The sequence below is a fragment of a genome, unplaced genomic scaffold, assembly GCF_019419815.1.
Source record: "Pyrus x bretschneideri cultivar Hongxiangsu unplaced genomic scaffold, Pyrus_bretschneideri_v1 Contig10, whole genome shotgun sequence".
Lineage (NCBI taxonomy): Eukaryota > Viridiplantae > Streptophyta > Magnoliopsida > Rosales > Rosaceae > Pyrus > Pyrus x bretschneideri.
The window spans coordinates 7013347-7025351 of record NW_025999391.1 but is presented as its reverse complement, the minus strand read 5'-3'; the positions used below and the strand labels follow the sequence as shown (position 1 = coordinate 7025351).

At 38.8% G+C, this 12005-nt stretch overlaps 2 protein-coding genes across 3 annotated transcripts; both read left to right on the top strand.

Annotated features, from left to right (window-relative positions):
* Window positions 1-2558: 2558 nt before the first annotated feature.
* LOC125469947 lies at window positions 2559-6350 on the top strand. Of its 2 annotated transcripts, XM_048568220.1 has the most exons (6): window positions 2559-2745; window positions 3838-4010; window positions 4729-4912; window positions 5619-5725; window positions 5824-5939; window positions 6093-6350. In XM_048568220.1, the coding sequence occupies exons 1-5, from the start codon at window positions 2674-2676 to the stop codon at window positions 5903-5905; spliced, it is 618 nt and encodes a 205-aa protein (XP_048424177.1). In that variant the 5' UTR covers window positions 2559-2673; the 3' UTR covers window positions 5906-5939; window positions 6093-6350. The 2 variants fall into 2 exon arrangements, with proteins under 2 accessions (XP_048424177.1, XP_048424174.1); XM_048568217.1 differs by having other exon boundaries at window positions 5824-6350.
* A 972-nt stretch (window positions 6351-7322) lies between these two features.
* LOC125469946 (rho-N domain-containing protein 1, chloroplastic-like) lies at window positions 7323-9535 on the top strand. The gene is made up of 2 exons (XM_048568207.1): window positions 7323-7476; window positions 8079-9535. Exons 1-2 carry the CDS (start codon window positions 7452-7454, stop codon window positions 9236-9238), a joined length of 1185 nt encoding a protein of 394 aa, XP_048424164.1. The 5' UTR covers window positions 7323-7451; the 3' UTR covers window positions 9239-9535.
* The last annotated feature ends 2470 nt before the right edge of the window (window positions 9536-12005 follow it).

Sequence of the window (12005 nt, the reverse complement as noted above, 5' to 3'; positions counted from 1 at the left end):
GCTAGCTCGTAGCGAATTTGAGTGGATTGAAGACAAAATGATGTCAGTTTGTGAGAAAAGTGTGTATGACGAGCAGACGAATGTAGGTATATATATGCCCTTGCTAATTTATTGTCTTACTAGCCCTTGATACACGCTCGCACTTGTAGCAATTTATTCTTTACATCTATTTTTTTACTTTATATATGGAGACTAACAGATGCCCACACACACCTTCTGAACAATTTCATTTCATTTTGTTTTTTTATTATGAAGTGGGATTAGTTTCTAAATTCTAAAACCAAAAAAACAAATTGTTATGAATGGGATAATGATGAGAGGTTTATTCTAACGTGGGAATACTTTTTATTTTTAATTTTTAATTAGGGCATGCTATACTAACCTAGTTGTGAGGTTGTTGTAAAAAACAGCAAAATTTATGTTCATGTAATTACTAAATTGTTCATATTTTTTATTTGAGTCCAGTTTTGGCGAGGGGGTTAAAATGAAATTTTGGTTGACAACTAAAATTTTATTAATAGGTAGTTTAGATTATATTATTTTTTTCACAAGCTGTTTATATCCTAAGGTCAGTGTATGAAACAATGAAAAATAGCCAATTTTAGAGGCTCGAATTTGACAAACCAAAATGTGACATTCCACATCGCCCAGGAGAATGATCCTTATACGTATATTTCCATCCCTACCTAGCACGAGGCCTTTTGGGAGCTCACTAGCTTCGGGTTCCGTAGGAACTCCGAAGTTAAGCGAGAAGAGGGCTAGAGCAATCCCATGATGGGTGATCCACTGGGAAGTTGCTCGTGAGTTCCTAAAAACAAAACCATGAGGGAATGGTAAGCCCAAAGCGGACAATATCGTGCTACGGTGGTAGAGCGGGCCCGGGAAGTGGTTCCGCCCCGGGCCGGGATGTGACAAATTGGTATCAGAGCCAATCCCTGGCCGGAAATGTGCCGACGAGGACGTCGGGCCCCTAAGGGGGGTGGATTGTGACATCCCACATCGCCCAAGAGAATGATCCTTATATGTATATTTCTATCCCTACCTAGCACGAGGCTTTTTGGGAGCTCACTGGCTTCAGGTTCCGTAGGAACTCCGAAGTTAAGCGAGAAGAGGGCTAGAGCAATCCCATGATGGGTGACCCACTGGGAAGTTACTCGTGAGTTTCCAAAAACAAAATCATGAGGGAATGATAAGTCCAAAGTGGACAATATCGTGCTACGGTAGTAGAGTCGGGCCGGGGAAGTGATCCGCCCCGGACCGGGATGTGACACAAAAATCCATGTAAAAAGTCTTAAATTCTTGATTATTTTCATTTTTTCCAAGCTGGGATAATTTATCCTCGACAATGAGGAACAAATCACTACCGTCACTCAATAACGATACTTACAATTTTACTTTGATTGATTACTTAGAAACTATTCTGTATGTTTTCAGTTGATACACCACAAGCCAAGGACAGGTACTTCCTTTTCAGTTTTCCCCTTCTGTGCATACAAATTATTACAACTCCTGCGTGAAACAGAACTTTTCACTTTGCCTACAAGGCTTCGGCGGAATGGTACCAGAAAATATGAGGAAAGGGCTGCTGCCGGGGCGCTTGCTGCCAGACTATCGCAACAATTGTAGCGGCTCAAGCTTGTGAGAACCGAAAGGGGTAGAAAGAGGATTGTATTACTGAGGGAAGTATTATAAGGCATTGTTTGATAGTTTCGACTGTACTCACTGTTTCAGTTGGATATAATAAATAGTCATCGGATAATACTGATTAAATTAGTCGGACGTTTGATGTAACAGCGGACTTATTACCATATTATTTATACTATGTGTTTGGTATTCAATTTTTCAGAAATTTGGAATCTGAAATTGCAAAATTGAGTTGAGAGAGAGGGGGAGAGAGGGACAGGATCCCAGCAATGTCGAGTGATGGCGACAACCTGGAAGAGGACGAGCCCTCTATAAGGCTCTCAAGGAAGAAGTCCATCGCCACGTCCAGCAACTCCCACTCTACCCCGTCGCCAATTACGTGCAACAGTCCCCCCAGCAACCGTCGCGAAAAATTGCAAGAAAAATAGGAGAGGAGAACAGAGAGGCAAGAAGAAGAACCTGAGATTCTCGAGCAAGCGATGCGAGAGGGACGAGAGAGAGGGACGGAGAGAGCAAGCGAGCAAGAGACCAGTGGTCTGAGTGTATAACTAAATAATACAGTGGTTTCAGAGTGTATAACTAAACGAGTGTAGACCGTATAAAATAGGTGGGACCGGACTATTTAATTCGGTAAACATTTAATACATATGAACGTCAAACATTCGATTTCATATTATTAGTCATATCCGATACTTTATATAGCGTACTAAACAAGGTATAAGAAGTTAGAAAGTTTAAATATAATTCAATTTGTGCCTCTAAATTGGTTATTTTCCAAAATTTCCCAGTGAAACGGCATGTCGTTGCACACACTGATTTCCAACACATCGGACTGGAGAGCGTTCATTTGATTAGCATTGAACACCAATAAAAATTGCGATTTGCGTGAGCCCACGATCCCAAAATTTCCAAGATCAAATTTTGTTTGGGGTTTAAGAAAAAAGGGAAGGGGAAGGGGAAGCTTGACGACGCATATATCTCGTACAGCAACAACTCGAAGCTGCTGGCGGTCGGTCGTCTCTCTCTGCGATGGTTTCCCTCTCCACCTGGTGCCGGTACATAGCCCACAAGCTCGAGTACTCTGCCACTCTCAGCTTGAAGGTCCTCTCTCCTCTCTCTCATCCAATTTTCGTTGTTTCGCCGTCTGGGTTTTGTTTTTAGACCGTTTTTGAGATTGCCCATTGTAATATTGCTGCCATGGAAAGTTAAAGCAGTGAACTTTGATGTTGGGGTTTTTAGATTTTGGCTAATGATGGATGGGTTGTATTGGGTTTTTTGAGAACGATATTGTTTTGGTAGTTTTGTGGTTTTGTGTTAAAATGGTGATCTGAATAAGGGTTTTCGTGGGTTTTCCCAATGTTTTGCGTTCTCAATTTCAATGATGTTTTTGTAGGAACAGATATTGTGTATGATTTCAGGTTTTATACTGCTACATGGGTCAGAGAAATCTTGTGTGTATGTTGAAGGTGCATTTTTGAAATGCTTAGGGCCTGTTTGTTAATCATTTCGCTTACAGTTTTTTGTTTTGGTTTCAAGTTTTTACTTTTCTGAAAACTGAAAACTGAAATCTTGTTTGGTATCTACGTTTAGTTCAGCTTCAAAACTGTTACTTTGACCTCTCCGAAGGCATTCGAAAAGATTGAGAGACCATGGAGAATTATTCAGTAACGTTCACTACTTTCTGTAAAGTTAGCTTTATAGATATTTTGGGTTTGGTTAATTGGTCAAGGCAGTGTGCCCGCCCCTTTCCCGCAGATTAGAGTAGTTTATTAGAATATTGCATTGTCAAAAGAAAAACGCTTTATAGCTATTCTTAAGAATCTAGGAACATTTGAAACATGATTTATGTTACCTTGCCTTTGATGCGCGTCTTTTGAATGTTCAAACTCAATTGTGAAATTGGGGAACCAGTTATCTCCCTCAGTTTTCCATGGATAAATTGGGGTGAGCTGTAATGTGGGTTATCCTTTCATAAGTTTTTATTAGTCTGTAGAAGCACAAAGGGTTAGCTTGGCAGATGGTTTAGATGGTCAAGTAACACTTAATTTTCTTCTGGTTCTTCTGCAATCTTAAAGATAGTTTCTTACTTTCCATTCACAGGGGTTACCTTTAAGTCAGTGAAAGCTTTATAAATGACTTTTGTTTTATATTGTTCTTTTACGTTTTTATGTTAAAAGTGTTCATGTAATGCAGAACTATCACAGAGGTCAAATCACGGACAAAGAAATGGGTGATGCTCTTTTTAAAAATCTATTTCAGGGAAGGCTGACATACTTGCATTGGAATAAAGGAGAGGAGATGGCCCCTAGTATAGGGGCACAAGGGGGAACTCTTCTTGTTCGGAAGATACCAGCTGCAGATCCAAAGTAATTACCATTTTAAATATATCCTCTCTTCTTTTTGCGAGTTTGATTTCCTTTCTCTGTAATTTTTGTGCTTGAATATAAATATCATTCTTCCAAAGATACTCCAGGACCGGTTAAAGCATTTTATGTAATGATCTAAGATTGTGCATCTAAAATATAAAACCTTGTTAAGTTGTTGGTCGTAGATCAGCTTCTTATGCGGGACTGCAAATGGTAGGTGTTTCATGAAGGAACTGAGATATCGTAATTGCCTTCAGAAACTTGAGGATGGTAAATCAATTCTAATTTACTTCTGTGATGATGAGCAATTGGGGTGTTTTTCTTCGACATTTATACTTTGTCAATTTAGGTGCAGTTTAGGAAAGGTCATAAATAGATTTGTGGACCAGGACCACTTTGGTTGCCTGTGCCGTTTGTCCATGGATACATAAAAAGTTGAAGTTGGTGTATGCTCTTGGCTTATTCGATCTTATTGAGTCTCTATATTGTTAAAGCAGGCCCTTTACCATGTATTGTGAGCTTTTATTCAACTTGTGCTCGAATTCTCACATGGATTGGTGATAAGCTTTCTGGTGCTTAATCATGTTGTGTTCTGCTTGTCATTCTTCTAAAGATGGTCCCGAGCTGAGTCCTTCTGGTTTGATCATTACCTGTTTTTTACAGAGATTGATACCTCTGTGTGAAACATTTATCTGACATCCTCATATTTATCTGACAGGCGTGTCTTTGTTGGGGATGTAGTGGTCTTGAAGGACCCCGAGAAACCAGATAATTATCTTGTCAGAAGGTTGGCTGCAATTGAAGGGTATGAAATGTTGTCTACGGATGAAAAGGATGAGCCCTTTGTCCTTGACAAGGATGAATGCTGGGTGCTGGCTGATAATGAAAGTTTGAAGCCCAAGGTACAATGCCATATTCAGAATTTCTAGTTGTGTTCAGACAAATGTATCAAATATAATTGCTCGGTTACTGCACAGTTTGCACGATTCCTTTATGAGTCCGTCCACACTTCTTTTTATGTTTTATTATTTGGCAATAGCTGTAGCACAGCAGCTGAGTATATTGTCATCATTACTTATGTGTGGAATTTTGATTGCCATCTATTGGTTTGGTTGTAACATCTATCAAGCGTAAATCTTATATGAACTATACTTGAACAACAGCTTGTTAGTTGAGGAGGTTGTTTCATGAGATGGGTACAGACATTTGAAGAATCTTTAAGAAAGTCATGGAACTGGTGGCATAAATCGAAAATTTGGGAAACCATTGGAAATAATGGCAAATTGAATAATTAAAGATAGTCGTTTCACATGAATCAAGATTCATAAATATGTAACACATACATCAAACGCTCATCTATAGTTCCATAATCTCTTGATTCTATGATCATGTAAAAATTGAAACTCACCTAAAATATATGATATTCAGGATTCTCTCTCTCTGTCCTTCTTCCTCGTGTTTAGAATTTTGACTAAATTTACAACTCACCATTTTGACATATTCTAGCTGACACATGTACACAATTAGGGTGAACTGTGACATTCTCTGTATGGCATTACTTGAATATTTGGGAATAGATGGATAAGTGTTCGTTCTTATGTCTGGCAGGAAGCCAATGACAGTCGAAAGTTTGGGCCAGTTTCCATGACAGGCATAGTTGGCAGAGTCATATATTGTTTACGAACAGCTGTGGATCATGGTCCCGTGCAGAACAGGCGAGTTACTCAAACTAAATCTACTCAACTCATCTTTGTTTATACGACGAGAAGTTCTGCAGTGATTAATATTTGTGTTTGTTATATTCTTTGTCCAGCCATTCTAGCATGCGAAAGGATGCACCAGTTCTACAAGTTGAATTGGATGTCGATGAGATGGCAAAAAACCACAAAGCCTGAAGTATGTCCTCGTAAAGCAATGACTGCTAATTTGGTTTGTACCTACTTTCCTCCCAATTGCTTATCGAATCATTTTTCTTCTTTCTCTGTTCTTCCTCTTCTTTCGAGTACAAGAAGAAAAATAAAGATGGACTTTCAAGTTGTTATTGACTCGTGAGATTGTTGTACGTTTATCGTGCTTGTTCAGGTGCTCCTACTTCAGTAATGGCACGTTTTGTTTTTGCTGAAGAATACAGAAGCAGCCTGTAACGAATTTGAGTTAGAGCGGTATTTGTCTTTTGACGGAGTTTGGAACAGCGCTGTACTCCGAAAAACTAACACAGAGAGAAGAAAATCTAGACGCTGTCAAGTTTTTAGACCTATATTTAAATCCTTGGCATGTCTGTGTGTTGATCCTTCCGGCGGAATATACTTTCGTGTGTTTCAACAAGATCCATTTATGCTTTGTTTCCTCTGTGCTACGTGCATGCATCAAATCCAAAATCTTGTGTTGTAGTAGTAGTTATATGAGGTGTTTAGGTTAAACATCTCATAAATTGAGCTTCGCCTCGTCAAACTATCAAGTAAATTGCTAGTATTTTCGCGGGGCACTCAGTGAGCCAATATTTTTCCTCACATAGGCCCAGTATATGTCTTAAATGTACATGACATGGAACTTGGCAACCGTGTAAGGAAAAAAAAAAAAAAAAAAGTTAACTTGACGGTTAAATTAACGGAGGTAAGATTTTGTAACTTTAAAAGAAATAAACTGAACCTATATGGGCGCAGCAGTGCAGGACGTAGTTGATATCTCGTAAGTGATATCGTTCTTACGAGACGATATTTTGCGGAGGAAATAGGAATATAGGTTTGAAACTTTGAACTTGAGTGAAAGAGTGAGCCACAATGATTTGGTCAATTGGTCGTAACCCGACTGATCATTAATACACTAACTTTGTGCACCAAATAATTGGTATATTTTACACCATATATTTATTTTATGACAATTATTAATTAAATTCTAACTTGAATAAAAAAATTTCATTGGTATCACATTATTTTGGAGACAAATTTGATGTACCCCGCTAACAAAATAAGAATAAAAAAGAAAAAGAGGGCCAAATCGAACTAACAACAGTAAACAACCACCACAGGGTGATCTAGTAGTTGGAGATGAATTTCAGGTCTGTATTCCACACGGCACGTCCTAAGTTAAATTTTTGACGCTAGTGAATCACACAATGGTGGTCAGGTGAGGTTAAAATGCCTCTGTGAATCTTTTCGGCTCTCGAAGGGGTGGACTGCCATGATAACGTCACTAGCTAGTCGCTTTATTTTCTTTATTTAAAAAGAAAAAAGAAAGGAAAACGGGGCCTAAAAAAATAACCGGGTCAAATGACCCGAGTCTGACCCACAAACGAGTCCCTTATCAATGGCGCTATAGGGTTTAGCAAAGCAAGAGACCAACACTTCGAAAGAGCTCTAACGTCAGCTAGCAAGAAAATGCAAATCCGCCATTGACGACTGAACTGAAAGCTGTCCTCGTCTGCCTCTTACCTCCCCAAAAATGTTACACGGCGTTCATATCATCGGTGAGTTTCTCATAAACCGAAACAAAACTCTGCTGGGTTTCCAACATTCTACATAGGCTGGAGTTTGTAGGCTCTTTCCATTTCGCTTTTTTATTTTTAAGATGTGGGTTATCCGATTTGTCATTGGTTTCGTTCGTATTTTGAAGTATTCATGTCTGTGCTGTTCTTTTTCAAAATTGAACATTTTGGTTAGAGTTCCCACCAGGTGTTTGTTGAAAAGATTTTGTATGAACAGCGCTTGCATATAACAAATGGCTATAGAAGGATTTAGCTCTCATGTCGCGTCTCGACTTTTAATTTCAATCTTGTATTGCCTTGGATTTTTTATTTATTGATAACTACTAGCTGCATTTGAATGCTAAGGAAGATTTCCTTGGATTTCGGTTTTCTATTACGCTGTCTTGTTACAAGGAACGCAAATATGTACTTTTTTCGGTGAGTGGGGAATGTTTGCACATGTGGGATAGAATACGAGTGGTCTCTTATGAAAATATTTTCAAGCACGAGCAGGTGAATTGGGGTTGTGGATATTGCTTGTAGCTTTCATTTCTATGTTAGGTTTATTGCATTGTGATTTTTGGATGATGGTGGTTTTCTTCCAGGTTATGGACCATCAGATGCCAAATGTCTTCCGTGTTCAGGAATTTCTAGAAGAGTAGCCCCTTTATATCCCTGCTCTTCTCGTTTCAACCATAAGTCCAAGTCACAGATCAGGATTGGATCACCGAAAGGTGCTTGCAAGGGGGTGTCTTTTACGTGCAGAGCAAGTTCTAGTGGTCGTAATAGAAATCCAGACTTTCCAAGGCAAAACAGACATGGGTACTCCCGTAGCAGGAATAGGAAAAGCGTAGAAAGAGATGGCTTTGAAAACCTTGACGAATCTGACATGCTTTCTTCTAAAAACGGGTCATTGGTCTCTCTTTCAAGTAACACAAAGTTCGGGGCCACTGCATCCCCTGGACCTAGAGAAAAAGAGATTGTTGAGCTGTTCCGGAAGGTCCAGGCTCAACTTCGGGAGAGAAGTGCAGCTAAAGAAGAAAGGAATGTTGAAGCTTCACAAGGGCATGGTAAAGAGAATGCGACTGTGGATTCCCTCCTTAACCTGTTAAGAAAACACTCAGTTGAGCAATCAAAGAGAAACAGCAACAGTGGCAGCAGCAACAAGGACTTCACGTTGGACCAACCAGAAAAGAATTCCCAATATAGTGAAAGAAAAAACACAGCTTCTTTTAATTCAAATAACCTTTTGAAGGATGAGGTTGAAGAACCTACTGCCTCTTTCAGCAGGCCTGCATCAAATTTTCAACGCAAGTCTCCCATTCCTCGGTTAACATACCAGGCCATTTATTCTGAGGATGATCACATAGGCAACACAGTGCCACATGTGAATTCAACTGGGAAAAGAACGAAGAATCATGTTGACAGAGTTCCTAAACCAGAGCCCGAGCCAAAGCTTGAGTTGGAGGCAGAACTTGACCATGAGCCTGAGCATGATGCTAAGTTTGAATTTGAGCCTGAACCTGAGCCTGAGCAAGGGATTTCTCAGTTGTTAGAGGATGAGACCTCAGAAGATAAGATTTCAGTTCTCGAAGAAACTCTCATTGAAGACGATGAGAACAAAGGAGAACGTGTTGAAAGTAGGGACTTGAGTACATTGAAGCTGCCAGAATTAAGGGTACTAGCAAAATCTCGAGGTGCAAAAGGGTTTTCGAAGATGAAGAAGGCTGAGCTTTTGGAGTTGCTAAGCGGGAGCGCAGTTTGATTTGTGATGCACGGTATACCGCTGACATATTAATTATTAATATAGTTTCAAATAACTTTTCACTTTTATGTATTCGGGCCTCTGAATCCTTGTTGAGATTTGAGAGTGTAGTTTTGGAGGATCTTTTTTGAGCACAGGATGGTCTCGCCGCGATGGGATTGGTCCTTTTTTGGTATTTGATTTCGTAGAGGATTTTCATCGTAGGGAAAATATGTCAGATTCTGGTTTATTGTAGCTTAAAGGTTGCTCTCAGTAAAATTGGTGAACTAGTTCAAGTGTCTATTTCGTTGTTGTTTCCTTCACAAACTACATTTTGTCATATTTTTGTTTGTGTATTTACAGACTGTTGGAATCCATGCCTTATCGGCCCAAACAATCTTAAGTCCTCATAAAGTTGTAATGGTGTGAGTTTAAAAATTGAGGGCCACTATTTTATAAGAATCAAACTCACGAGATGCATGTGTTATACTCGACAATTGGACACACATATTGGATTCAATTTTTTCGGAGTTCTGTGTGAGTTTGATTCTAATTTAGACATCACATTCAAAATTTCCGATCCGTAGAAGGCTTAATTATACAAATCAATCACCAAAGATGAAAATAAGCGAAAAAGACTTGAGTTTTTTAGGACAATAAGGTCATCTCCAACCGAGGGCTCGTTTTAGCCCTCTGACCCTCCAAGATATTAACACTTTAATAAACAGTACAGAGCTATATTTGCCTCCATCTCTAATTGAGGGTCAAAGGGTCATATGGCTCGTTTTAGCTCTGTCACAAAAAACCGTCTCTAACCGAGAGCCAAAGGGCCATAGGGTCAAACATAATTTATTATTTAAATTTAAAAAACTACAACAACTTAAATTTAAACACAACAACTTATATTTAAAAACTACAACTTAAATTTAAAAACGACAAATTAAATTTAAAAACTACAAATTAAATTTAAAACTACAAATTAAATTTAAAAACAACATTAACTTAAATTTAAAAACTACAACAACTTAAATTTAATATCCATAATCAACATCATCTTCATCATCTGCCATCATAGGCCTTACTCATTTGAGTGTTATTCAAAGTGTTTCTTTCCATATTCTTATCATCCATCTCTTCTTGTATTTGTTTGGCCTGTTCTTCATGCCTACATTTCCTTTCTTTTGCCTCAAGGGCATTTTGCTCCACCATTAATCGCAATGAGGCCGCCACTTCATGTTGAGCGGCGTAATCATTATTTGCCTTACCCTTTTCCTTCAACCTTCGCGCCTTGTTTTGTCCCATAGCCCTAGGAATGGAACCTTCATCCAAAGACGGATTTTCTACCCTTATTTGTTGAATGGTAGGAGATCCACCTTCATCCATATTTGCAACTGAGGATGCAGTTCCGAACACCGGCGTAGAAGCTCTATGTTGAGGTGGATCTGCAAATAACACCCACCCTTTACAAATTTCCCAACAACTGTGAAACTGAAAGGGTTTCAAGCTGCTCTCCATATACAATTCCTCCGCTTGGCGTACCTAGAAAATATAATTGCAAAAATTAAAGGAAATTAATTTATGAAATTAAATGTAATATAATTAAATATTTAAAATAAATTGTGAAAACACTTACTTCGTCTTAGTAATTAGCGCCGCTTTCATGTCTACTTGCGGCTGCTAGCAATGCTTGATGTCATTTGTTCAAACTTAGCTGAAGATGTTTCTTCCATCTTGAAAAACAACTCTCGTGGTTTCAAATATTCAATGAAGTGGTGCCTTTATAGAACTCTAAGTATTTTTCGGACATACAAGTCCAAACACCGTCATTTGTTTGATAATTCCCCCCACACTATCTTTCGACACCCATCTATAAGCCTTGCAAAGAGCTTCATCTTCTTTTTGGGTCCAAACGCTACCTTTCATTGCAGACGAGGTCATTTGAAATTATTGAAAAAATTGAAGGATAGAATTTTGAAAGAGGAAAGAAAATATGAGAATTGAAATAGTGTAGGAATGGTGAATGAATTGTTTAGGTATTTATAGGAAAAAAAAAATTAGAATTTTTAAGAATTAAAAAAATCCCAAAAAACCAAAAAAAAAAAAGGCCCAAAAATTTGAATCTAACGATAACTGGCATCAGCTAGCCGTTGGATTCAAATTTTTGTTTAAGCATTCCTGTCAGTTATATCCAACAGGATTGCTGGAATTTCTGGCCAGCCCTGGCTGGCTGGTTGCATGCGCCCAGCCTTTTGGTCCTTTTAGATTACGTGGGGCCCATGAGCCCTCTGGCCTAGCCCTCGGTTGGAGACAGTTTTTGGGCTATTTTCGACCCTCTGGCCCTCTGAACGCTTCGGTTGGAGATGGCCCATCTCCAATCGAAAGAGGGTCAGAGAGCTCGTTTTAGCCCTATAGCCCTCCAAGAAATTAATATTTTAATGAACAGTGGTATGCCATATTTCTTACCATCTCCAACCGAGGGGCCAGAAGGCCATAGGATAACCCTGTGACAAAAAACCATCTCCAACTAAGGGGGCCCAAGGGTTATAGGGCCAAACATAATTTATTATTTTAATTGAATTAATATGATTACTTAAATTAAACTATCTCAATAATTAAACTACCTCGATAAGGAATCTCAATAATTTTATGTCTTGGATTTCGAGTGTCACGTGTCGATATCTTAGTGACTTTACAGATTTCTTGTCAATAAGGAATTTTAAAAATTTTACGTCTCGGATTTTGCGTGCTACAAACAAGTACCTACAACAAGATCTTGTTGCTCATCTTT